The sequence below is a fragment of the Meleagris gallopavo genome, chromosome 20, assembly GCF_000146605.3.
Source record: "Meleagris gallopavo isolate NT-WF06-2002-E0010 breed Aviagen turkey brand Nicholas breeding stock chromosome 20, Turkey_5.1, whole genome shotgun sequence".
Lineage (NCBI taxonomy): Eukaryota > Metazoa > Chordata > Aves > Galliformes > Phasianidae > Meleagris > Meleagris gallopavo.
In genome coordinates this window covers 4,571,221-4,597,977 of record NC_015030.2, presented here as the reverse complement: position 1 = coordinate 4,597,977, position 26,757 = coordinate 4,571,221, and the positions used below count along the sequence as shown (strand labels likewise).

At 46.9% G+C, this 26,757-nt stretch overlaps 1 protein-coding gene across 1 annotated transcript in view; it reads right to left on the bottom strand.

Annotated features, from left to right (window-relative positions):
• Positions 1 to 26,203, bottom strand: part of RNF213 (ring finger protein 213) — a 46,266-nt gene extending 20,063 nt beyond the window's left edge. The window contains 34 exon segments of the mRNA XM_019621658.1: positions 311 to 396; positions 1,139 to 1,261; positions 1,415 to 1,533; positions 1,906 to 2,001; positions 2,309 to 2,445; positions 3,197 to 6,814; positions 7,485 to 7,628; positions 7,991 to 8,184; positions 8,583 to 9,723; positions 10,160 to 10,321; positions 10,543 to 10,683; positions 11,157 to 11,374; positions 11,981 to 12,146; positions 12,434 to 13,017; positions 13,309 to 13,464; positions 13,733 to 13,906; positions 14,201 to 14,381; positions 14,752 to 14,874; positions 15,413 to 15,511; positions 16,107 to 16,262; positions 16,760 to 16,913; positions 17,178 to 17,233; positions 17,803 to 18,001; positions 18,499 to 18,696; positions 19,766 to 20,028; positions 21,063 to 21,271; positions 21,274 to 21,339; positions 21,541 to 21,731; positions 21,995 to 22,135; positions 22,590 to 22,756; positions 23,334 to 24,014; positions 24,465 to 24,790; positions 25,691 to 25,790; positions 26,072 to 26,203. Of these exon segments, the coding sequence (XP_019477203.1) occupies positions 311 to 396; positions 1,139 to 1,261; positions 1,415 to 1,533; positions 1,906 to 2,001; positions 2,309 to 2,445; positions 3,197 to 6,814; positions 7,485 to 7,628; positions 7,991 to 8,184; positions 8,583 to 9,723; positions 10,160 to 10,321; positions 10,543 to 10,683; positions 11,157 to 11,374; positions 11,981 to 12,146; positions 12,434 to 13,017; positions 13,309 to 13,464; positions 13,733 to 13,906; positions 14,201 to 14,381; positions 14,752 to 14,874; positions 15,413 to 15,511; positions 16,107 to 16,262; positions 16,760 to 16,913; positions 17,178 to 17,233; positions 17,803 to 18,001; positions 18,499 to 18,696; positions 19,766 to 20,028; positions 21,063 to 21,271; positions 21,274 to 21,339; positions 21,541 to 21,731; positions 21,995 to 22,135; positions 22,590 to 22,756; positions 23,334 to 24,014; positions 24,465 to 24,790; positions 25,691 to 25,790; positions 26,072 to 26,188 (10,686 nt within the window). The 5' untranslated portion in view covers positions 26,189 to 26,203.
• Positions 26,204 to 26,757: the final 554 nt, after the last annotated feature.

Sequence of the window (26,757 nt, the reverse complement as noted above, 5' to 3'; positions counted from 1 at the left end):
ACCATAGTCCTCAGGTTCCAGGTTCATAAAACAGCAGAAGCTTGTAAATACAGGGTTGTCTTTTTGTTTGTTTTAAAGAATTAGGAACACTGAGTAAGGAATTATGGAGTCTTGCCATTCGTTTGCTTTTTTAGTGATGCTAATTTTCACCAGGCAGCAGAGGGGGACAGATTTTCTCTCACCCACATTTCTCAATGTAAATAAATATGATGGATTTCAAGTGACCGTGGATGCAAAGAGAACATTGCATCTGTAGGTGACAAAAGAGCAGTCCTGATAGCTGAGGAGCAAACAAATACATCCCACTGACCTCACAGTGCTCTGCTGCTGGCACTGATGCTTCATCCTCCCCCTCTCTCTCCTCCTCTTCTTCTCCACTTACAGGTGGATCTGCATCTAAGGTGTAGAATTTTTGTTAGAAAACGACAGCACACTGCTGCATCCATCACATAAGAGTTTATTTAGTGACTGCATCTGAGAGCAGGACATCTGTCAGATCCACCATCGCTTGCACAAATAGCTGAGCTCCATCTCTCTAAATGCACTTACAGCTGCTGGGGCTGTCAAGTTTTATGCAGCAAGAACCAAAAAAAAGTGATGATGCTGAGTTAATGCACTAAGCTGCACCAGAGCCCTGACAGCTGTATTCTGCCTCTTGTAAGGCAAAATGGCAAAAGGAAAAAGAATCCAAGAAAAAACTAAGCAAGAAAGAAAATCTTCTCTAGTCTTCCTATGGGTTTAAATGAACAGATTTACACTGGTGTAAGCAAGATGCTCTCCAGGGTGGCTCCTTCTCAGTGGTCCCTCATGTGTGCAGTATCAGCACTCCCTTTCCTGAGCTGCCATTGCACGCTGGCTGCGCTCCAGGCCCCACTCTGCAGAACTTGCTTTCTCTTGTGCTGAGGTAGAGCACACCGAGCAGTGCAAATACTGCATTTTTGCCAGTTTTATGACTAAAACCTCGCAGAAACAAACTAAACAGAAAGGTAAAGTCGACAGTCATGTAGTGCTCCCTACATGACATATTTAGCAGTGGAAATAAGTATGTTGTACTCAGCACAGGATCTCCCAGTACCAAGCTGGGGGGGAGGGAGGGACACCTCCCTATTTTTCCCCTTCTGCATCTGGCACAGCTCACCTTTGGCTTTACCCAAATCCTCAGAGAGCATCTGGCTGATGGTGAGGTTCTGCAGCACAGACATATCAGAGATCATGTCCTTGGATCTGCGGAGGTCATCTATGTGCACCGACTGCCACAGACCTACAGGCACAAAGACAGCAATGTCATGCCCTGGGGAACCCAGCTCCCACTCAAATAAAGGAAGCAGTTCAGACAAGCCGCAGGACGCACTGATTCCAGGTCTTCAGCATTAGAAAAGAAGGTGAATTGGAGATGACAGATGGCCAAACCCACCTCCGTGGAATCCCACGTAGGACGTTCCTCCTTCCACCCGCGTAAGCTTCATAATAAAGTAAACAAAGACAGAGCATTCTCCCAAGTTTGCCTTGTTGATTTCATTAACAACAGTGTATCTGCAACAAGAGGGAAGTGCTGCTGTCAGACAGAAGTCAAGGCTACCAATCTTTCCTCTGTTAGACAAGGTGCCCTCCTTCCCCTGCACTCCCTACGTCACTCTGCCTCCTTTACTCAATCACACAGCCAAAAGCAAGAACCTGCACTTCACGGGGCATTGCCTGATGACTTAAGCCAGCCCGGTTCTGGTTCATTTAGACTTGGATTATGAATTATTATTCAAAACTCAATCAATGCTTTCAGTTTCCTTTTACTACAGCACGAACAGAGGATTAGGAATTCCTGATTCTGAAATCTCCAGAAATAGCAAACAGGAGCGTGCAGCCTCCATGCAGAACAGCCAGCAGGGAACCACTTCACAAGGGACTTACTTGGCCGAGGCGACGAGCTGGGCATTTTGAGAGCCATCTTCAAAGTCTGCCTGAATAATAAGGACTTTATTTCCTGATGTGGCTTCAAGGAAATCTCTAAAGAGTGAAAGGGGATTTAAAAGAAGCGTTAAAGCAAAACATAAGAGACTGTGGACAGTCAGTTCAGATTAGCTTTGACTGCCACAGGCCAAGGGAGAAGTTAGGAAAGCTATCCTGCAGGGACAGAATACCTCCAAAAGCAAATCTCCTGCTTAGTACAATAGGAGCAATTCAGTTTGCACTGAGCTCAGCATCACGGGGCTTCCTGGCTCCCCTTTCAGTGCATTACCCCAGAGCCCTGCCACTGCATCATCCATACAGATGACCACCTACTCAGAGCAACGTAACACAAAAACAGACTCACCGGATCCCTTTCAAGAACGAGTACTCTGTGTCAAACTGCTGCAGGAAGAGGATCTGAGGCCTTTGTGCTTTACCCTGCACTTCTTTCTCCAGATACGCAGAGTCAGCGCTGGTGAGGAGCCTCGAGAAGGTGGTGACCTGGGAGTGCAAGACACGGGTTTGTTCTCAGCTTAGGAAGGCAGTACATGCCTGCACTCTCAGACGCTGCCATCTCACCGTAGAGCCAGACTGCACCCCATAAGCAATTTATCTGACCCACAAGCAGGCAAGTTGTCAACACGGGCTGCTACACCAACCCAGGGCCAGCGCTGTGTTGCTGGATGCAGTGTACTTAGAATGAATCAAAGGATGGCCTGGTTGAAAAGGAGCACAATGATCATCCAGTTTCAACCCCCTGCTGTGTGCAGGGTCACCAACCAGCAGACCAGGCTGCCCAGAGCCACATCCAGCCTGGTCTCGAATGCCACCAGGGATGGGGCATCCACAGCCTCCTCGGGCAACCTGTTCCAGTGCCTCACCACCCATCACAGAGTGTGATGAGTGTCACTTGGTGCTGCCAGTGCTGGCAGAGAAGAAGCATCAAGGCTTTAAGAAATGGCTTATCAGCCCCCATAGTGAACCTTTCCCACGTACAGCCCCCAGACAAAGCACGTTCTCTCTCTCCAAGCAAGGCAGGAGACAAAAATTTTCCAGCCCATCCTAGGTGAAGTTCTTTAGTTCTGGCATAAGGCAAGAGCAAAGCAAAACCTAACACCCACCCCCGCAGACCTCAGCAGCAGGGTTATTCACAAGTCTGCTCACACACAGCCATAATACAGCAGCAGTGACACAAACTAAAAGCCCCAGCACAGGCAGAGAGCATTTTGAGAGGACCCTGCAGGATGCTCACCTCTGTAAAGACCGTCTGGCACTCCGACCCAGAGCAGATGTGAGCTCGGAGGAAGTCTGCAAAAGACGAGTGCTGCTGCTGCTTGAAGTACACGTAGGCCAGAGAATTGGTCCTAAACAAACCCCCCGAGTTGCAGAGACGGATCACAGAGTCGGGGGTGGCACAGTTGAGCAGCGCCAGCTGTGCTTCAGCCTTGACACGTGCCATGAGCTGGCTGGGAGGACACGTTGCCTTCAGCCGCTCCGTGATCTGCAGGACCACCGAGGCACAGGTATCAGAGTGGTAGCCCACAAACACATCCGAAGGGCTGTAATTCTGCTGGTTCATGAGGTGCTCCCTGGTGTCGACTGCGACAAAGTCACGCACCCACTTCTTCAGCTCTTTCACTTTTTCTCTCTGCTCCTTATCCAGGACCGTACTGATATCCAGGTAGTGCTTTTCCAGCCTGTTGATCAGTGGGATGGGGAAGTGCTTGTACACCACATCTTTCTCCTCGATGACAATCAAACGGAACTTCGGGTGCACCCGGCACTTCACACGGTGGGTGCCCAGCCCCAAGTCAACGTACTTCTGGCCAGCAAGGTACACGTAGTATTGGTTAAGGGCATCGTAGAGGCTTTCATAGAGGTTCTGCAAGTTGAGGAGCACGACCATTTGGCCGGTTTCCATGCAGACTTTCACACGGTTGATGTTTCTGCATATCTGGGTGTACTCTTGGTCTTTGGGGAAACTGGAGCCAAAGATAATTTCTGGCTGTTGCCGGGCAGTGAAGAAAGTTTGCTGGAGGATCTGCAGCGCTGCGTAATTCTCAGTCAACACCAGCAGGTACCTGCAATCACCGTCCTCACTGCTGCTGTAAATGTTTTGTTGTATCAGCTCAATTCTACTGACATCGTGAGCATTTACCTCTCCTCTTTCTGGTAACTGCGAGGTGAATATTTCCAAGGCATTGATATCATCTTTGCCACTGAAGTTACGGAGAACAACTTCAGCTATGTCCCGAGGCCTGGGCTTGCTTTTAGATCTCTTAACCAAGGCAAAAAGCATCTTTATGAGACTGTAGTAGTCACGCAGACCAAAGAACTCCCTGTCCTGGGCCCTGCAGATGATTTCATACGCATTTGCAAAGTGATGAAAATACTGTTCAACCTTGTGCAAAGCCCCCCGATCCGAGCAACAAATTCCCTTTGCACTTTCTATGAGCTCCTCTTTGCTGGGGTCACCACGGGAGACAAAGATGCCTCGATTCATTTTAGCAGGGTCCAAAGCCCAGTTGGAAATCCCAATGAAGCCAACCTTCTTGTGAGGAAGAGGGTCATCATCTATGCAGCCATCTTCCAGAAGTGGGTGCAAAGTCTTCAAAGGCATTTTAGGAGAGTCTTCTGCCAGCCCAATCTCATCCAAAACCACCACAGAGACATACTCCTCCAGGTTCTTCCCATCCTGGAACCGAGCACAGTGCTTGAAAGTGCCTATGATACCCTCTGGAGTAGAGAGAGGGCTGCACTGGAAAGACACCAGATGGGTTTGCTTCAGGTCCTTGAACAGATCCGAGTGAGCAGCTTGGCCCTGCATCGCATCAGCCACAATGGTTTTTGCAAGGGATTTGGAGCTGCCAGGCTTCCCAACAAGAAAAAGAGGGATTTTCAGCTCAATGCAGATGACCATCATAAAGACATTTTCCTTTAAGGCCAAGTTTCTTGCTATGGTGTCTCGGAGCTGCACACCACTCAGGAATAAATCCTGCATCAAGCTGATTTCTTCCAAAATCTTTTTCTGAGTATCATAAGGCTCTGGGAGGACCTTGCTGATAGCATTCCTATATGCCTCCTTCTTTTCCAAGGACGCGTGATAGCAGACCCCAACTGCTAGCACCAAGGACCAGATAACGTTGTTTCTCTCAGGGCTCTTCAAACCTCCTTTTTCTTCAGGGCTTTTCGGACCTCCTTTTTTTTCAGAGTACTTCTCCAACTGTTCCAACAGCAGCCCACTGTGCTTGTAAAACCACTTGAAAACTTCCATGCAGCGCTCCACATCCCGCAGGCTGACAAAGCTACATTCGTCATCCCTCTGCCTCATGTACTCCTGGGAAACAATCAGCACTTCTGCAATTACCTTCATGTCAGCTTGGTCCACTTGGATATGTTCAGTAACTCTCTGCACAATCTGCTGTATGTACATTTTTTCAGTTAAGTTGTTCAGCTGCCCAAAATCCCACACTAAGGGGATCATGCTGGGTGGGAGCGCATGGACCCGGTACACAAGCTGTCTGAGAGGAATAGATCCAAGCTTCTCCTTTGTCTCATCGGCTTTGACTCGGTAGCCCAACCCAGCTAATTCCAAGCGCTGAATCATCGTTGGTGTGTGCTTTCGGTAAGGGTTGCAGGCTGCTATGATCTGCAGGCCAGAGCAAGAGACCAAAGGCTTCCCTTCCACCGTGTGGTCACAGAGAACTTCCTTGATGCTGCTCACAGCCTCTGTTGTGTTGGCTTCATCGAAAAATAGGACCGTGTCCAACCCATGCAGCTTCTTATTGGCTATAGCAAGGACTTCTGCTTCCTTGATCCTGGCATAAATCATTTCTGCAGTTGTACCTCCGTGAACTTTCACAAGCTTCATGTTCTCTACCTCTACAATGCTCCTGCGTAACTTGCACAGAAAATTTACCAGCCTGGTTTTCCCACAGCCTGTTTCTCCCATGATAACAACTGGGATGTTGCACCTGAACCGCATCTCAATAGCCAACATCTTCAGCACGTTGTCTGTCGTGAGCTCATAGGTCTCATCAGGGTCTGTTACGTACGAGATTCCCAAAACCATGCACAGCCTGTCTAGTTTCTCAAGACGGGACAAGCTATCAAAAGAAATATCAAAGGGAACTCTCTGGAGTAACAAGCCTTTGTACAGCTGTAAAGACATGATGTTGCTCTTGATAATTTTGCCGTTCAAAGGATTAATGGCATCAACACCATGAGCCCCATTGGGCTGGAAGTGGAAGCCAATGAACGTCATGGACACACGATCTCCATTGAAAAACAAATATGGGTGGTGCTCAGATTCCCACTTCTTCCGAATGCGGAAGGGAAGAAGATCATCTTCGGAAACATTCTCCAGGTTGAAGGACTGCCTTCCCGAACTTTGATCAGAAATGTGTAGGGAGGGCGTTGCGAAATCCCTTGCCATTAAAATCATGAAGGTAACAACAAAGTTTTTGAAGCCCTGCAGAGTGTCCTGGACAAATTCAGGGTTGCAAAAGACAGAATCTTCACAATCTCTCAATTGAACATTGAGAAATGATGCAAAGTTTCGGATTTCTGACCAGGAGGGATCCACGACCCCGCAGTGCAGGAGGAAAATCTGCAGGCATTCTGCTGGGCTCCCTTCCACAGAGTGTTCTGTGTAACAGAATGTGTCCAGGTTGTACCCATTGTCAAATCTTTTCAGATACTGGAAAGGTCTCTGGAAAGCCTCACTATGGAATTCCTCCTCATCCATTCCTGGGTCTGAAGCATCCCTGGGCTGCCGCCCAAGTGTCTCCATTTCTAGTACCTCCTTGGGAGACTTGCATGTTACTTTCGGGAACACATCAAGGAAATTATACTTCTGGCTCGCTGATACCTGGAGTAGAGGAAAGCAAAATATTTCATCACAAGCCTATTGTCTTAATCTTCATCTGTTTTAATCTCTTCTTACAGTATCCTCGCCTAAGATCACAGACCTAACAAAACAGCAACTACTCTACATAAGCATAATGTTCTCCCCCCCAGGTGTTTTTGGTGATCCCATTCCTCTAGTCTCCTTCCTGTAACATCAGTCCTTTGTTAACCTCAATCCCTTCTCAGAGCTACCTCAAGGAAAAAGAAAATTAAACCATAGAAACTTGCTATTTATCCGTTTTCTCTTATAAGAATGTTCTTCTTACATTTGAGCATAAATATTCTAGTACTTGCAAACATGCAAAGTAACACAAAGATTGGATTTTGTGTTTTTATCTTTCCTATAAATGTTACAGCAGGACCAGTGATGCTCGAGCTAACAGACCTTCAATGAATAATCCAAGGAAACCACAACAGCTCTGCTGTGTTTTAATACCATTTTGTACCCAATTCAATCCCACAAGCACCACTTTGTAATGGAGATGTGCAACACCCCCCAAGACAAACAGGGAACCTCTAAACTATATATACCATTACAGCCTCCACAACTTGTGTCCAGCTACATACCAACATCGGTGCCAAATGACTGAGAAATTCGGAGAGGTAAGCACTGCTGTACACACATGTCTTACCATTTGCTGTGGCAGAGGTGACACCTCAAGGATTTCAATGATATACAAATGGCACTTCTGTCGCAGCCACATATTTCCTTTAACATCTGTCAGATACTGCAAAACCAACAGCTTGAATAGAAACTCTGGAACTCCACTTTGTACCTGTCATTAGAATAAAGACAAAGACATCTCCTGTTATTTACTCATCACAACTTCACAGAATCACAGAATAGCTGAGGTTGGAAGTCACTTCTGAAGAAGGACCCCCAACCCCACTGCTCAGAGCAGGCTGTCCAACACCACGTCTAGCCAGGTTTTGAATGCCTCCAAGGATGGAGATTCTACAGCTTCTCTGGGCAACCTGTTTCAGTGTTCACAGCCACCTCAAAGCTCAGAAGAGCCCTTTACTAACTAACACAATCGATCATCATGAAACACTGCCTAGTTAAATAGCTTACTCAGAAACAAAAGCTTTAAAGAAAGCTTCTGCAAGGAAGAGGCATGGGTAGGAGAGGTGAACTTACTGAAGAGGTGATGTCAAAATGGAATATCATGGGCTTTGTGGGCTGTTGGCTCTCCAGAAAAGGCAAAAGAGAATGTAGCACTTTATCTTCATCCACTGCTGGCTCTATTAGCCTGATGGTTTTCAGAAGCTCTGTACAGTCAGGCTGCTGTGCTTCCAGTCTCTCATGTAGTCTCTTTACATAGAGGGATTTCCCTGTTATCATAAAAACGCCGCAAGAATTAAATCAATATCAGCTATATAGTACTACAGACATCATAGAATGAAGTGAGTCAAATGCTTAGATAGAGATATTGAGATCTCTGAAGCTTTCTAAAGCATATTCCGGAAAAAGAAAGTCTAAATCTTATCAGAGCAGTAGTTGCAGCCTGGAATCAAAGCCACCTAATTTGTGTTAATGATTCATGTCAGCAGAAAGAGAGAGGTGTCAGATTAGCAAGAGAAACCATCTCTAGAGATGCCTATCACCTCCCTACTGCCCAAAGTCTGAATCATTCTTCCTGACCAGATACTTAGGACAGAAAAACAGGCAAAACGAACCCCACCCTTGTTTTCAATACTCAGCAGAGCCTGCTTTGCACGGGACCTCTTACCCACACCAGCTCTTTTGGAGGACACGATCCCAACACACGAGCTGCCCTTGAACACACAAGCAGCTGAGTCTGAAGGCTGAACAACTCTGTAATGGTGCTGCAGGTACTGCTGGATTTCAGTTAGGGGCCTCTGGGGTATCATGTGCACTTTGTACTGGCTGAAGACAGAAGGGATGTAGCAGTGCTCCCTCTCACAGTTGCACAGGATGATGAGGCGATAGGCGCTGTTGTAGCCCTGCAGGTGCTGGAACAGCTCCTCTGCTCGGCAGCTGACATCGTAGCTCAGCTCGTCTGCAAACAGCATGGTGTAAATTTTCTCTCCTTCACTGCCAGGAATGAGGCATCTCCTGAGGAAGAGCCCCACTTGCTCAGCAGTGGTCTGTGGAGTGCACAGGAGAACTTCATCGAAAGTGGGGAGGGGCTGGTTGGGGCTGTTCATGTAAACAGCCAGAGCAGAAGTGAGCACTTCTGAGCGAGGGCACGTGATGAGGTTGGGCTGACCGACGTGCAGAAGATCCTGTGGGAAGTCCCTGGTGACACACTCTCTCTCCCCACCGGCCAGGCTCTTCAGCCACGCACCAAGCGTGTCCACATCCAGGCATTTTGGAAGGAAGGCACCCATGTTGCTCATGTAGCACTCCCAGATGTGCTCCAAGCAGGTGGTCAGATCCCTCTCCTCATCCAGCAGTGCAGGCAAGTCAGAAACAGCCTTCGTTGAGCTGGGAGGCTCGTGGCCTTCAGAGGCTCTAAGGACATCCTCTACAGTGCAGTTACTTTTTAGGAACGAAAGCATCATCAGGGCTTTCTGGCTGGGCTGCCTCTGTCCCAGCTCTGTGCACAAATAAACCAGCTGCTCAGCTGTGTAGAAGTTCAAGTAGAAATGCTGGAATCGCTTCTTGGACATGAAGCTTTGCCAGTTCTCCAGAAAGCTCTCCATTGTCTTGCAGAGGCGAGGGAGCACATCTGCCAGCTCTCCTTGCCCTTCCAGCCCCGGGATCAGTCTCAAAGTGAAGTCTATAAGAACACACCACTCACTTTTTGGTGAACAGTGTACCTGAGCAAGCCAGGAGCGGAAGAGCATGTTCCCAGCTGAGTAAAGGTCTATAAAGGCCTGTGCAAGTCTTTGGACATTGGAAAAGGTCTGTGTGAGGACAAAAAAAATAAAAATAAATAAAAAAAAATCGGATTTTACCAAGTTGCAACCAGCAAAATCACCCAAGAAACTTCCAATTACAAAGGCTCTGTGCCAGGGGCCAGGTATCTCAGGCCCTGTACAAAAAGCTCCCTGGAAGAGGTTTAACTGCAATACCCCCAGGAAGCCTGTCCTTTGGTTTTTACACAAGTACAGCAACCCCTTCAGCCAGGAACATTCCCAGCACAGACAGAAGATGAAGATGCTAATCTTCTATTCCATTTCCAGTTTATTCCCCTCTAACAGGGAACCAAAAAAGATAGGAGTATGTCTGCTACTGCCCATCCCCAGAACTCAGCTGTAAGTCACAGTCCTAAAAGCTGATGTTCAAGCAAAATGCAACCTCAGCTTCAACATCAATAAGCCATTGGGTTTAAAATCTGACCTCAGAGAACTTCTCCACCTCCAGGCCTTGCTCTCCCTTTGCTGACATGAGCATCAGTTTGTTCTGCAGTTCACGAAGCTCTGCCAGAGAGTATTTCCATGACAGTTTGTGATCATCAGAGCTCTCCAGAAGGGTGAGGTACAGGACGTTGTCCAAAGAAACCTAACAGATAGTAAATCAGTGCTGATGTACAGTGAGGTTCCACTGCTGAGGCAGCAAGAAGAGCACTTGAGAGCCACCAGACCCCCAAAAGAAACCACGTAAAGTAGCAATAAAGTTACAGCACATTTCTGACTGTCACCAACACGCCAGCAGTGCTGCCTGCAAGTGACATTGATCAGAAAACAGCAGTCTGACACAGCAGCAGAGAGAAGCAGCCTCACCTTCCGGCCGTCAGCTGGTGCTTCAAGAATGTACACTCCTCTGCTGTTGATGGTGGCTGCCAGGGACAGTGATGTCAGCTCCACAGACCCATGGCTCTCCTTCACTGTTTTCAACCACTCCAAGTGCTGAGCTGAAGCACGCTGTGGGGAGAGAAGACATGGCATTGCCCTTATCACTCTGACTTGGCATTTCTACCCAGGCTTATATCTGTGTTCAGGAAAAACAGCTTGGGTTGGCTTTAGAGAGCTTCAGGATGGGGAAGAAGAAAAGGGCCACAGCCCATCCCTTCAGCACAGCTGCTCCTTACCAACGCTCTGGGCTGCAGAACAGAACCTGCAGTGCTTCAGAGCCTCTTACTGTAGAGCTGCCCTGCTGCAAAGAATAAAATGGAGTTCCCAGTCATTTGCCTTCTCTCTTCTGCACCGTCATTCAAACTCTTTGAAAGAGCAAAACTACACCATGTCATGCTTAAAAGCCTCGGTAGTACTATGAAGAAATCTGTGCTATACGTGCAATAGTTGCTGCAGTATTTTTGTGCTACATGAACGTAAGATATTTCCTTTCCAATAACAAGAGCTGCTGCAGTCAGCCTTTGAGCCACAGCAGAACTCACCAGTTTTTTGGGAAGATTCTCATCTGTGTCCAGGGCTCGCCACAGCTTTTTTAAGCAGCACATGAAGTCAATGAACCCTGACTCCTGACTCAGCTCGTAGAGCAGGGAAGAATAGCCATGCACAGTGTCATGGAAACATGCCACACGATCCACATCCATGTCATTCTCCCCAGCAGAAATGGAGGCCAAGTCCACAAAGACCTTCAGCTCATTTATATCTTAAATGAGATAAACACGTTAATAAGGAATGAATGAAGTGGTTTTACTGCAATTTCATGATACTCTTTTATAGAAGATGCAGAAAGAATGCCTTTGAATAAGATCTTCAGTGCAGCTTTCCTCCACCCATATAATTACTCGTTTCATTAGGATTTCACCTGAATTAACAGCATCCTTGGCTTCTGGTTTCTACTTGCACCGCCATGAATAGGCTCACAGCCAGGATTGAAGGGGTACGTGTCTGTGTCAGTGTAAGACAACTGACCTGACAGACACAGAATTCAGACTGCTGCCACCCTGTTACATGGACAGCCCCTGTTCTCTTAAGCAACCAACAGTGGCAGGAGTTACAGTGCTCAGACCGAGCCCTGCTGTGTATCAGGGTAGCTACTGTGTGCAGCACAAGACTACAATGGCACGTTTACAGGGGCTACATCACAGCATGTTCCATGCTGAAACTTGTGAGGGATGCTGGTAACTGTAATACCAGAAGCTGTGAAAGCATAGAACAGATGGGGTAGGGACATGGCATTCCTCCTGCCCCCCACACAAACTAGCATCCTTTCTGGTACCATCTGCCTAATTTCTGGGTGAGCAGCACACACCTTTCAGCGCTTCTTTGACCCAGCAGACAAACTCCTTCTGCTGGGCCAGCTCCTTCAGACATTCCTGACGGTTCACAGTGATCTCCTGCAGAAGTTCCTTGGCACGTATAAGCTCAGAGCTGATGAAGTCCAGTTTTTGTGTCTTGTGTGATTCAAGCTCTTCTGTCTACGAAGCAAGCAGTAGAAACAAGCATTCATTCTGGGAATGGGAAATACAGCCTGTTTTCCAAGGGAAAGGAAAGCCCTCTGCAAAGACCCCAAACATCAGATGAATACATCTTCTCTCTTTTAAGAAAGATTACACACAAGCACTTCGTTTGAACACTACAGTTATCCCAAGTATTCTAGGGCAGACACTGGCTTGACAGATCACATAGAACCTAGAAGGTTCAGCTCTACTAAACCCTCCAGCCAACACCCTGACAGCACAGAGCTGAAAGAACAAATACTTACCATGTACAGCAAATTTTCCAGCACGCTGAAGTCACCAGAAAGGCTCAAACTCTCCTTGAGATTTGCAATAATCTTGGCAGCATCAAAAGCTAAATGCATTCTGTGATACTGCTGGATCTGCTGGAAACGCCGATCAACCCAACGCTTCCCTTTCTCGGGCTGAAGTTCACATAAGGTGTTCAGCTCTCCTTTGATATCTTCAGGATTGGTGAAATGCTGAAAGATTCTATCAACTGCAGACAGAGTGAGACTTCCAGACCTGAGATCATCATACAACCTCTCATAACTTGTAAAACAAGGGGAGATTAGTTCATCAAGAACATCGGTAAGGTCCATTACAGGAACAGCCTCCTCCTCCTCGTCTGAACTACCATACTTCTCTCTTGCTTTCATGGCAGCTTCCTCCCAGAACTGCTGGAAGATCAGGCTCTCTTTAAAAGTGTACATTTTCTGGGCACATTTTTTCAGCTCTTGGCTCAGCCTGTAGTAGGTCTGTATGGGTGTCTTTCCCACATTCACAACTCTATTCAGTTTTTCTGAGCGAAGATCTTCTGCGTGTTGAAGATCCACTTCACCAACATTCACTTTAAAACAGAGACAGGTCAGAGGTCAGATGTCTCACCCATATCAGCCTTAATTCATCTAATCCTCCGTGCTGCAAGATGCAATGCACATAGGGTCACGTAGACCCCTACAAATACCATTTGACACACAAGTGCTCACCCATGGCCTCAGACGCTCCAGGTTTATTTTCCCCATCCCTCCCCATTCTTCCTATAGTTTAGAATAAAACCTGCTTTAAAAGTTCAGTAGTTTTCAACAAAAACTGCATTTTCTGGTGTTGCCACTTGAAGATTGCTTCCCCAAAGCACTACCTGTCACAGATGCCTGCACCCTCCTACACATGTTCAGAAAGACTCCTATTGCTTTTTTCTCTCCCACGATGTGTGTTACTTCTTCTCGTCTCCTCCGCAGCACTTCTTTCAGTTGTCTCAGGAGTTCTTTTTGCCCATCTAACAGCTGCTTGTGCTCTGAAAGAAAACCCATCTGTGGTCACTAGGATGATATTTCCCCCTCTGCACCTGTAGCTCAGGTTTGGATCAACACAGCCACAAACACTGCAACGCTGGCAGGACAAGCTGTGAGCTCTACACAAAGAATACAGACAAGGGCAGCACTATTAAATGCTGAAGCACCTAATTAGTATAACTAATCACTGAAGTAATCTTAACAGAGCACGCCATCAGTCACTGCAACCATGCAGCAAACCCACAAGGCCACCCTGTGCAGCACACTTACTTAGCTCCCAGATAAAGATAAACTGATTCTCATGCTGAAAAATCTCTTCCAGATGTTTGATGAGGATGTTCCCTTCCTGGAGGTCCTTGGTGACACTCATGAACACAGAGTCTGCTTTGGCCATTACAGCTCTTGCTTCATTTGTAAGTTGCTCTTGGAGCTTTTTGTTTGTTCCTGTTCAAGACACAAAACATGGAAAACCTAGATCAGTCCTGTTTCACAAAAATTAGGCAGAAGTATTTCAATTTCCCATTTGAATCCCCAACCAAAAGCGTACGAACTCATCACAGCATCCTCTGATCCTTCACATTTACCTCAACAGAAACTGCCAGGACCTCAGGACAGCACTTCAGGTACCTTCCCATAGAGACCCCATACCCCAAACTCATGGAACACACTTCAACCCACTCACATGACAAAGACCTGCATTTTTAGGTAGCAGTAACCTATCAGAACACGCAGACATACCATTAAAGCTGAAGATATGCTTGACATCAGGCCACGTAAGCAAGTGGTGCAAAATCTCATCAAAATCATCCCGAGAACGCTCAATCCTTTTGGGCCACGACTTCACAATGATAGTTGACACAAGCTGGCTGAACTGGTCCATGTTGTAGGAAGATATCATATCGAGGAGATTGCTCTGGGTCTGCACAAAGCACACACACCAGAAGGAAGGAACACATCAGCATTTTGGGTTGTGCCAGGTCTGTCTCAGGAGCAGGCGCCAATTTCAACAGCGCAGTTTCAGCGCTGAGGCACATTCTAAAACAGCCACATGACACGAGTGATGCAAGAAGCCACGATGTGATGAGCACTACAGATATTTTTCACGGACTTTGTATAAGTGGATCCTGATTTCTTGGCCATACTCTTTTTGTCAGTTTAAACTAAAACAGCCCACAGCAACTCAAGCCATCAGAAGAAGGTAGCTAACACTCCTTCCATCACAGTATGCATCCCTACAGAGGATTTCTTTGGAAAAGAAAGGCTTTTCCTGTCTTGAGAAAAAACAATACCTGACAAGCTGCAGTAACAGCCTCTATGGCACAGTTCTCAAAGCAGCAGCCAATGGAACAGTCGAGATCTCGAAGTCGGCGGTGCTGACAGCAGTAAGCTAAGATTTGGTTAACTGGATCCTCCTATGGGGTAAACAAGAGATTACTCATCAAATTCCCAAAGTTTTTTTTTTTCTGTAAGAGTGCTGCTATTAAAACAATATTAGGAACTAAGCCAAACATATGAGTTTCCTAGTGGAACCAAGCATTGGCCGTGTATCACTTACCAGGGACTGGAAAAGATTAAGCATGAATGCTGGAAAAATCTCCCAGTGTTTTCCTCTGAAGTACGCGATAAGTCTCTCTCCTATCTGAGTTTCCATTAGGAATTACTTTTTTCTGATGGAAAAAAACCTTTACCGCCAAGGCAGAAAGCAGGTGAGGAGATTAATTGGCTCAGTTTCAAAGGGACCCACACGGTGCATGCAGCTGGGAGCCTGGACAACACCACCTGCATGAGTGCTTCTGCGACTCCTCGAGCGGTAATTTACGCTTCCTTAAAACTAACGGGGTGGTAATTGCTCAAAGTGCACGAGTTCCTTTAAAATAACAGCATATCTATCAGTCAACGCCAAAAACGGAAGGCACAGGAGAAAACCATCCATCCCACAGCTCCCAGTACCTCCTGAATTCTTCTCTCCAGATCTGCCAGCAGAGTGCTCTTCCATCTCTCAGTGAACTGCTCATCTGGAAAGCTGATCTTCACAAACTCATCCCAGGCCTGCAGGTAAGAAGCAAGCAAGCCCAGAACACTAAGCGTTACTACTCAAATCAGGAGAATATCAAGAATATCACTACACTGAGGAGTCCACGCTCCTCAAACAGCCTGCAGCCCTTTCAGATGTTTCCATTCCAAAGAAAAAGATCCTTCTGGAGCTGCAGAACGTGATCTTTGGGCCCAAACAGCTCTAACATGCCCCTGTTATGAAAGGAGATGAGGATAAACAGCTCCCTCCTTGATGCTGGCTCCTGCCCCATGCTCTGTGCTGGAGGGCCCTACGGACAGCACAGCGAGCAAATTACACGTCCAGCTAAACACCAGCAAGGGGCAGATCATCACCCCAGCATTGCCCCTCAGAGCAGCAGAGAAAAAGCCAAAAACGAGCCTCAAAGCACCCAACACAGCCCTTTGTTGTGCTGTTCTAAAGCTGTTGAGTTGAGAAGCATCTCAGTTTGTGATACGCCTCAGCTGTTGCGTTGCCTCTTTCTGCCTCACTCCCTACCCAGCCACAGCAGCTGTGATCTTCATTACACTCAGACCATACAGTTAAGCGACAATAAAATATTTTAATTCTGATTATTGGAAGCTGACAAACCTCAGGTTCAGTATTAAAAGTGAAGATCACATGGCGGTGGTGTTCCCTCAGTAACTTCTGGCTTAGAGCATTTTTGAACCAGGTTCGAGTGTGTGTTAGAGTTGCACTGAGCACCTGCACCAGTAGATTTTCCTGTGCTGTTTCATCGCTCAGAACCTGCTGCACACAAATGAAGAAAAAAGGAAGATCGGTTCAAGCAGGACAGCAACTGATTTAAAATAAATATTTCTAAAAGAGAAGGCCTGCCTGCATCAGACAGCCATGTGTGATGGGTGCAACACCCCCAGCAACTGAGTAAAAGCAAGAGAGGCTGGAAATGCAAAGCTTACAAACAGACAACTTATCAACTTCCATTCCAGGAAACAAATATAAAGAGGAGAAATAACTGCCCCCCTCGGAAGAACCAATGGACAGACAGAAAGGAACCCACAACAGCGAGCCTAAGCACTTGATCTTATTTTCAACTATAATATTAAAAAGCATTGAAGTGATTTCACAGCTATCTGGACGTACCACATTATTGTGTTAATATGGAGTACCAAGGTTTCCAGAATGAGAGCAGATACAACCCCAAACCAGTTGGTTATACCATTTTTGTCACATTTCCAGATACCCCACTCATGACAAGCCATGAATGACTGCCTGGTACTCACTTCTGCGGGCTGAAGTCTGGCAACTTTTGCAATTATCATAGCAGAAGTAGCAGGAATCTTGAAATCCAACACCCTCTTCATGCACCTGCAGACACTCTCGTGCAGCTTGAAGCAGAAGACCAGGCAAGATAACCATGAGTGAGTCTGCAGAGCTCTGGAGGACAGGAATAAATGAGAATTTATCTGCTGTTCAGAAAGAAAAAGAAAAAAACAAATCTAACAATGCATCAATTAGCAACCCTTCCCCCAGATAGACTTAAGAAAAAGGTTCAGTTTGATGGGTGTAGAAATGTAGGACCCTTCTATCCATAGATTTCAATGCACACTCGAGCTAATCAAGCATAATCCCACGCAATCTCATAATACACATGGAAACAGAATGAAGACTGTTCTCCCAACAGAGAAGTACTTCTGTTACCTGGCACGTTCGCCATCCAAGGTGCACAGCAGCATCTTCACAAGCTTCTCTATTACCTAAGAGAGAGAAATATTATACCATAGAAGGGCCTCTATGGTCTGGTTTCTCATTAACTGAGGAGGACGTAGTGAAAGAGGGAGCTCCCCAATGCCCTCATACAAATGAAATAGCTAAAATGTGTTCCTGAATGTTAGATTCAACTTATAGGAGAACATTATTTCTCTAACACATTTCTTACAATCTAGAGTTTTAAGTTCACTGCTATTAAATGCAATAAGGAACCCCTATTATCTTCACACAAACACAAGTTTTCACAACAGGCAGGAAAACATCTCACATCAGCATCACCTTGGGCAGCCCCAAGGACTGTGCAGAAAACCAGCTTCAGGCAGCACAGAGGGATCTCAGGATGAAAGCATTTGCCATCAGTAACTAAGAGCAAACCCAGGTAAGCAGGTGCATCGCGCCTCTATTCCAGTGACGCTTTTTGCTCACACACACCCTCCCACTTTGCTTCGGAGCAATTTGTCTTTAGCTAAGTTTTAAGCTCGCTGTGCTCTGACTCATTACCAACCACATTTCCTCCCCTCTACTCCTCACCAGATGAGGGAACAAAGAGACAAACCTCAGGCTTCCTGCACGAAGGGTCAGCATTCTTCAGTCTGTAAGAAACACCCTGAAGGGAAATCAGTATACCAACAGAGAACCCTTCAATAAATTCAGCAAGGTTATTTGTGGGCAGCACACACATCCATGATTTGACCAGAGTCGCATCCAATTCCATCAAGTATTTCTTCTCTTTCATGAGTTCCAGTAGGACGCCCCTGGATGGAAAGCAAAACAAAGTCTTCATGTTCTCATGATACAAAAGGCTGAAGGCTTATGGAGCCCAGAGAGCTCTCATTCTGACTCAAGCACTTCTCTCATTTGCAGCTGAAGATCAACAAGGGACCCCAGGATTGAACAACAAAGACGTTCAATGGAAATAAATTCCACGTGTTGCTCAACTTCTGCACCGCGCACATCAAACTGCTGTAACTCACAGCAGGCAGAACCAATCCCACAAGATGCTCTGCAGCCTGCAGAATTAAGGGCTGGCTTATGGCTGAAAGGTAATACAATGCACAGCTTCACTGCACACCATAGGTTTTGAGCAACCAATAGAGACTGTGTTTGTGTATCCCAAATACCCACCATCAACCACATTGCATCTCTTATTCTTTTTTAAATACAAGAGATAGATAAAGAGATGAAGTAAGGCAACCATCACCAACTGCAAGGTCAAGGCACTACATAAAACCAATAGGTCTGGAGAACTCACACATCATGTTTCTTCCTCGCTTCAGCAAATCCAAGTCCTTCCAGCCCAGCCCAGATATCTTCATCCATTAGACAGTGGTCATGTTGTGTAGGAGCAGTACACAAATGCAGAAGAGGAAGAATCCACACCCACTGACCTACTTTGTCATCAATGCATCTCTCACACAAGTTTATCAGTTGAAGTTTCAACTTTAAAACACTAAAACAAACAAAACAATAGCAGAACAGCTTTTTACAGGAACAAAGAACACCCTTGTGAAGAAACAAAAGAAAAATAAAAGAAAAAAGGCTACACCTCAATCTCACTACGGACCTTCAAATAACTTCTTGTAATTACTTTAGTTAAATCCTATTTTTCTTGAAGAGTATAAAGAGTTGAAGACTCAAAACTGTAATTTCACCCAACTGCTCCGGCACAAACCCTACATATGAAGGTTTAAGAAGTGCCAATAGTTTACCTACAGATCCCACATGAGCTCCCACAACTGAGTGAGGCATTGAGTGACAGAGATGCAGAGCCATAAAGATGAACGTGCATTTTAGTGACAATTTCCAACCTCCTCAGGTTCAGGTTGGGCTGAAGCAATGCCTCCAAAAGGAAGTTCAGTAACTGCAGCTGTGCAAGCGAAGAACTACGGATTCAAGAGTGCCATATGAGCAGTTAAAGAAGAGTCCAAGTCAGTCTGAAGAAAGACTTGACACAAAACACGTGCATGATGCACATCAGAGGAAACAAGAGCAATCCAGATATGGCATTTAAAGGAATAAGCACGTGAGGAAAAGGATCAGAGTTTGTAAGGATAAACAGCAAAGAGATAAGGAACTGCTTGACAGAAAGTTTTTAAATATAAAGGTTATATATATACAAAGATTTTAAATATAAAGGAAAAACCAATAGCTTGGATCCAGCAGGCTTCTGGAGAGGCAGTGACAAGTTGCATTGAAGGAGGTCTTGTTTGGACAGAAGGAAAACATTTTTCACATTGAGAAATGGCACAGGACTTGTGCCATCTTCATCTCTGGAGACTTCCAGATCCTGACTGCAACCCTGCCTGGATGTTAGCTGTACTTCTGAGTAGGAAGGTAGAACAGAAACATCCAGAAATCCCTTCAAACCTGGATTTTTCTGTGATTCTACGAAACTAAAGAGCTGGATCCCTTCCTGTTTTAACCACAGGGTGCTATGCTTGTTACCTATCACACTGTAACAAAATAAGTCCTGTTAGTTACTGGAACAGCAACATACATATCTAACAAAAGATACATACTTTCCCTCAAAGACCTCTATGGTCTGACGAAATTCATCCACCACAGCTTTTTGTGACTTCTTCTCCAAGCACAAGAGGCCACACAGGCCAGCCAGATCCTCTCTGGATGCTGGCAGTTGGAACGAGTCAACCACGGTGAGCAGGGTGAGCCCCAGAGCTAGTTTACTTTTCATTATCACACTCTTCTGTGATCCTTCTGCATCCTCTGGAAGAAGGAAAGGGCGGGCTATTTTCCTGATATGCTGCAGCAGCAAATCATTCACCTAAGAGAAAGGAGGGAAGAAACAAACCAAGCAGAGCATTAGCTCCCAAAGTCGGTCTTGTTCTCTTGAAGCTATTTCCTTCTGTCACAGCTAGGATCCTTGATACCCCCAACACAACGCAACCATGCTGACAGCCGTAGCACAGACCACCACTAGAGCATCAGGGCAGCACTTGCGCCTCTTCTGTGCCCACCTCTCTGCTCCCAGGTCCCGCTGTTCGATTACTGTGCGCCCTCCCACACCCAACAGAGCAGAGCTGGAGAGAGCCAAGGAAACAGGGCAGGGCTCCAAGGCAACGAGTGAGTTAACACTCTTACACCAAGGCTGCCCTTCCATGCCTCAGCCTTAATGAGTGAGCAGGTTTGTTATCCAACGGACTCAGGCTTGGCTGTGTCACTGAGAAGAGAATGCTGTCCTCACCTACGGCCCACAAAAGCTACTCTGAAAGCAGGTCCAGAAGGTTTCATAACACCGTGATGCCGGGTGATGCACCACGCTACCAAAAATCAGCCTTTTGAAAGCAGGCAGGCATGAAATCTGTGTTATCAGCTGAGCGTGGGCAGCCAGGGAGAGCTGCTAGGCCAGCGTGCCATCTTGTGGCCTCTCCCCAGTAGCCAGCAGGAAAGAAGCTGCAGAAAGGAGCAGCCACAACCACGGCAATTGGCTCCTAAAACAAAGATATATTTCTGCCACCTTTCATAACTATGCCAGGTAAGAAGTTCAGGACTACAGAAATCCTGTCTACTGGTTCTCCTAAGAGAACCAGCTCTTAAGACAGGCAGAAGAAATTAATATCGAGAGGCAAAAACCCATGTCATATCTTTGCTTTTATCAGTGTGAGATATCCAGAACCGCAACTAATTGCAAAAGCTCGATGGAAAGTTCCCAAGGTGAACAGTGGCAGTCACCAGGAAAGGATCTCTGGTGTCATCACATGAACTTTCTGGCTGGAAAAGAAAAATCAATCCAAACTCAAGAACAAAACCAAAGCTCTGCTACCGAATTGTCTTTTAGTATCTATTAAAACAAATCACCTGCTCTGGTCCAAAGTCCAGCTCACACCATTTCATATATACACCATCAAACACACACGGGTCTTTCGTAACAACATAAAATTGCTTCAGCTGGCATAGGAAGTTCTTCATGTTGATGGAGCTCCAGGTTCCAAGAATGCTGAAGATACTTTCTAACATGATTTCTGCAGCGTCCTTCTTCTGTTTCACAATAGTTTTGATTTTATTTAAAAAAAATTCAAGATGTTATCTATTGTAGAAGGCTTTCTATAGACAAAGTCATCATACTGGTGCCATTCTGGAATAGACGAGAGACAAGAACACAGGAAAACAATTTGAGAGAAACATGTATTTGCTTGTGCCTTGGTTCTGTCAGTTGTTTGCAGGAGCACCAGCAGACCCATTAAATGCCCAGCTCCAGACACTACTATTCTCCTTAGTGCTAGCAGTCATTCCACAAGAAGACACAGAACAGCAGATGCAGATAAGAAAAGCTCACCTCCGTTGTTGACGAACTCAGAGTTCACATATAAGCATCGATTCACAATATCTACTGTTTCTTTCTTGTAAATAACTTCAAATTCTCCTTCTCCACAAGAAACCCAGTATTTGTAAGGAATATGTTTATCCACATTTTTCATTGGGAGCATTGTATAGCCTTCAATGAGGTATCCATGTTCATTTAGATGCCTAAATAGCACAAACACACAGCAGAGGACAGGTGAAACATCAGCTGGTCTACACACCTCCCCCTCCACACATCACTCAGTTTTTAATGGGAATAGTGGTCATTTTTCCTTCCTGAAAAATTTTGGAATACTTCAGTATGAAATTATTTTGTAGCAAAACCCACCCAGCCATAGACAGACAGCTACAGCCTTTGTGTTCAAATGCCACGCTGCTTCTTGCCCTCCCCAACCTTCCTGTGTCCGTGTGACTCCGAGGGTACTTACTTGACACAGCTCATCTCACAAACTTTCTCCCACCTTCCACCGACAAAAAAGCCTCCAGCCTTGACAAACACTTTATCGATGTCAGGATTTAGCTTGAAGTCTTTGGACAATATTGCATGGAAATACACCGTAACACCCTTTCTGCAATTCACAGAAGCGCAACAAAGGAAAGAACACAGAAATAATTATTTCTTAATAGTGCGAGTTATTAAATGACAAAACAGTTCTGAGCTGCTAGTTTAATGGAGGCAAGACTCAGGGCTCAGTTAGCAGTTCACTAAAGCTGAGGCTATGCAGCAGACCTAATGCAAAGCCTGGTGCAGAGAGGAAGAAGGGGCTCCTAGGGGAAGCACAAAATGCTCCGCTCACATCCAGCTGGGTCGCTGCATTGGTGAGACCACAGAAATATCTCACTCAGACCCACCTGGCAGGACTTTCTTCACGAGCAATAGTTTGTGTCGGTTTTAAGATCAATTCTGTGTCCACAGAACCACGATATACTCAGAGCAAACCTTAGGACATCAATTTCTCCCCAGCTTACCTTGAAGCACACCTATAAGTGGGGAATGCTGGGGAACAGCAGTGGTATCCTCACCTTTGTTTCTCATTATCCACAGGTTTCTGGTTATTTTGTTGATGCTTTTCCTTGCTCTTGTCTGATACAGAGGGTGCGTTGTTCTTTCTAGCAACCTGAGGTCCGTTGGTCTGATTTGTCTTCTCAGCTCTCTCATTTGAGGTCTTTTTCTCCGTTGTGTCTTTCTCCTGCATTAGAAGGACAAAACATCAAATGAAACAGAAAACCTTGCAAGTATGTCTGCAGAAGCAAGACAGCAAGAGATACCCAGAAATCACAACATGCCAGCTAGCTCTGCACTTCTGAAAACATTAATCCCTCACTGAGACAAAGGAGAACCTGCTGCTTAGGGAAAACTGCACGAGTGGCACAAAGAATTCCATCCACAAGCATTTGCAGAAAGTCAGGGGGGTAAGTCACAAATCTCCAGAGGATGGAGCATAAAGAAAATGAAAGACAACCAACAGCAGCTCACAGCTTATATGTCCTTTCCACAATTGGAGCATAGATGCATAAAAAGCATGAAGATGCCCAAGCCACTGGAGAACACAGCTGGAGTAACTGAGCAACCGCTCAAAGAACTGCTAGAACTAACACACACAAGAGCAAAGACTCAAGAGGAGTTTTATTGGATTCCCTGCTTTCTCCCCATATTCCCAGCCTTATCATCTTCAGCTTTACTGACAGCACGAGAGAATCACAGCGGAAGAAGGACAAACACTTTCCAACACAACCAAATACAGGAGCTTTCACTCACACACTTACCTTGGAAGGTAAACAGCTCACTTTCTGGCTGTTCTCTTGTGTACCCTTCCCAGCCTTTGAGCTTTTGGACACAAGAGGAGTCTTTGTGTCTTGACTTGGACGTTCAACACAAGAATTCGCAGGCTTACTTTTAGGCACCTCAGTATCAGGGGAAATCCCAGAGGAAACATCTGTTCTCTCTCCTCTTGAAGCTGTTTTCTTTTTGCCATCCAAAGACTGGGAATCTTGTCTGGATTCTGAAGCCTGGCCAGCATCAGATGCAGCACTCCTCTCTTTCACACCACTCCTGACTTCATGCTGTGTGGTGCTCCCACCTCTCACCTTCTCCTTCAGTGCTGCAGAGCTGGGAGATGGGGCAGCTCCAGTATCCGTGCTGTCCTCCTTCGATGGGTTCATCACAGCCACACTGCTGTGACTGCCTCTTGAGACCATTTCCAGACCTTCAGCTTCCCTTCCCAAGCAGCCCACAGCACTGTCATTTTCCTGCACACCTTCACTGTCACTGGCAATTAAGTCAGCACTCTGTATGGCTGCTTCACTGCTCGAGGTCTGGATTTCCTGTGAAACAGCACATTCATCAGATAAGTCTACAGTTTGAGCTGGTGCCGTGCTTCCAGGAGGCAGAGAGTCCTGCTCCCCATAGCCAGAAGGACTGTTCTTTGCTTTATTCCTCTTTCTATTCTACAATTTAAGAAGAAAAAAAAAAAAAAAGCTAGCTTACTCATCACTGAAGAGAAACTCTTTGTCACCTCTTCTACTGCAGCTAGCACAGATTTCTGCTACACTGGACTATAGGAGAATGACCACGAAGAAAAAGGACAAGACCAGCTACAGCATTATATATAAGAGAAACACAACTGACTCCTGAGAAATCTGTATTTTCAATGTTCAAAACTTTCTAAGCAGGAAAGCAGAGCAGCTGTGAGCATAATGCTCACTAACGAGATCAGAGCAGGTGCTAAGCTGGATTTGATACTTTCACCCTCAGTGTAGCAAAGAGGGAAGAGGGAAGCAATGCTGGTCAGCACATCAGCTGTCTGCATATTGCAACACAACGTCAGCAGACACATTTACAGTTTGCTTAGGAACACTGCCAGTAATATTCAGTATAACACTGACAAAGAACTTTACCTTTCTCTTTGATTTTTGGGAAGAAGCACCTGCCACGTGCTGAGGATCAGCCTCTGAGACATCACATAAAGCTGTTACATCCTCTTGCAGCGATGCTCCTCCCTCCTCCTCTTCCTTCCTTTCAGTAGCAGAAAACAACTCAGCTGCGGCACATTCAGACATGGTTTCTGAGGCACTACTCAGAACTGTTGTGCCCTCCCGCAGTGTTCCTCTCTCCTCCTCTGTTTCAGTGGTGGAAGGAGGCCCACCAGCACCTCTGTCCCTTGGTTCTCCTCCAGGCTCTGGGCCTGTATCGGGGTCAGGAGTGAGATTCACTTCTCCTATATCTGCAACAGCGAGAATGGTCATTGTTAAATTAGAGGGTGTAATGTGATGGAAAGAGAAGCGATGACAGCATAGTAGCAAAGTCCTAGGCTGCAGCAGGTGAGGATATGCTCAAATACAGCAGATGCAAGCACAGAAACAAAGGAAGGATCCTGCTTAGCCTTGGAAAGCCTCAGGTATGCAGGGATCTCCAGTGAGATAGCCTCAACTCCACTGCCAACCCTTAAATGAGGGCTGGGAAAGGGTGGATCCTGGCTCCAGCCCTTCTGGTCACTGAGGTTCATTGCATGCACCTGAGCTCCCCAGGGTTGGCCCTGCCTTCCCACAAGGTGCTCAATCACTGCTTTTTGTTAATCACTTAGCATTTCTGCTACAAAGGGTCAGGAAGGAAAACAATTCTCAGCAGCTGGTGAGTAAGCAGGGTCAGTTACTGATTGAATGCAGCAGTGGGGAATAAAGCTACTCTTGTGCCTTCCATCTATCAATGGCAGCACTCTCCTTCCATAGCAGCCCCTCTCCAAAGCTCCAGCAATCGGCAGCAGAATAAGATAAGAAATCCCTGTGTTGGGGCACTGATCCATCTCTACCAAAGCATCAGCTAACACACTACTGGGGCAGCAGGCACTGTGAGCCTCAACTGCCTGCCAAAAGGCTCGAGGCTCCTTGAGATGTGTGCTGACAACACGCTGCCATTTCTCAGCTTTCTTAACCTCCCGGCGAGTGGCTTTGTCACCTGCACCACACAGAGGAGAGCAGCACCCAGCAAGGAATGGGAAGTTCTCTTTTCACCCAAACTTAAAACCTTTGGTGAAATGGCAGCTTAGATCTAAATAAAGCACCAGCACTGTGCCCAATCCACCCCTCTTGAAGCCCTCAGCCCACCTCGCCTTGCAGCCCCCTACCTGCAGCCTGATCCCCCGCACCGGCAGTGGCCTGAGCCCCACACTGAGCACAGCTGGGTCCATCCCCAGGGATGTGCAGACACGTGGGGCACTCCATGCTCTGCAGGAAGCCGTGTGAGAGAGAAAAACACATGTCAATGTGAAGTAAGGGATCTTGGTCATATGACCCTTCTCACAGCACAGTGTTTATGTATGGGAATCAATTTGGGCCACGAGCACAGCGTGCAGCCATCACCCTCTGCCCTGCAGCCAGCAGGGAGGGCAGGAGACCACAGGTCCGCAGGAATAAAGAAGGATGAGCGGCTCTGTGCAGAAACCTGTTAACATTACACACGTATGGGAACGCAGAGAGGGTCCAGGGTCGTACTCAGGGCCGACTACCTGCACACAAGAGCGGAGGACAGAGCGGTACCGGCAGGGTCCAAAGCCCGATAGCGGCAGCCCCATCCCGAACACCGCCCGCACCTGCGCCCCGCGGTGAAGGCGGAGCGATGCCATGGGCGTGGCCTATATGCAAATATGACCCCCCGTCGCCCCGACCACTCATTCACAGATCGCTCGCTCGTTCCCTTCCTCTCTGATATGCAAACGAAGGGGAAGGATGGGCCAATGGCGTGGCGAAGGGCGGGTGGAATGCTAATGAGGCCCGTTAGGTGAGGTGGGGGGACAGGGAGGCGTAGTTGCTTGCGGCGCCCGATCCGTGACGAAACGGGGGCAGCGGGAGCGGGGTGCTGCCAAAGGAACGGGGAGCGGGACGTCGGGAGAGGGCGGGTAGCACCGCGAGGAGCAGCGGGGAGATGGAGGAGCTGGGGGCCGGGATACCGGTCCCGAGGGGAGGGGACACCAGAGTGCTGTAGAGGGGGATGCCCCATGGAGGGGGGCAGCGAGGAGGTGCCGGTACGGCCGGGATGCACCGTGGGGAGAACCGGGATGGCCCACGGGCTGAGCAGTTCCGGGTGTACCGGGAGGAGCGGGGTACCCGGGGGGTCGTGTCTCGGATCGTCCCGCTACCATAGCACAGCTCAAGAGTGCTGCCCCATCCCCGGAACCCACCGGCAGCACTCACC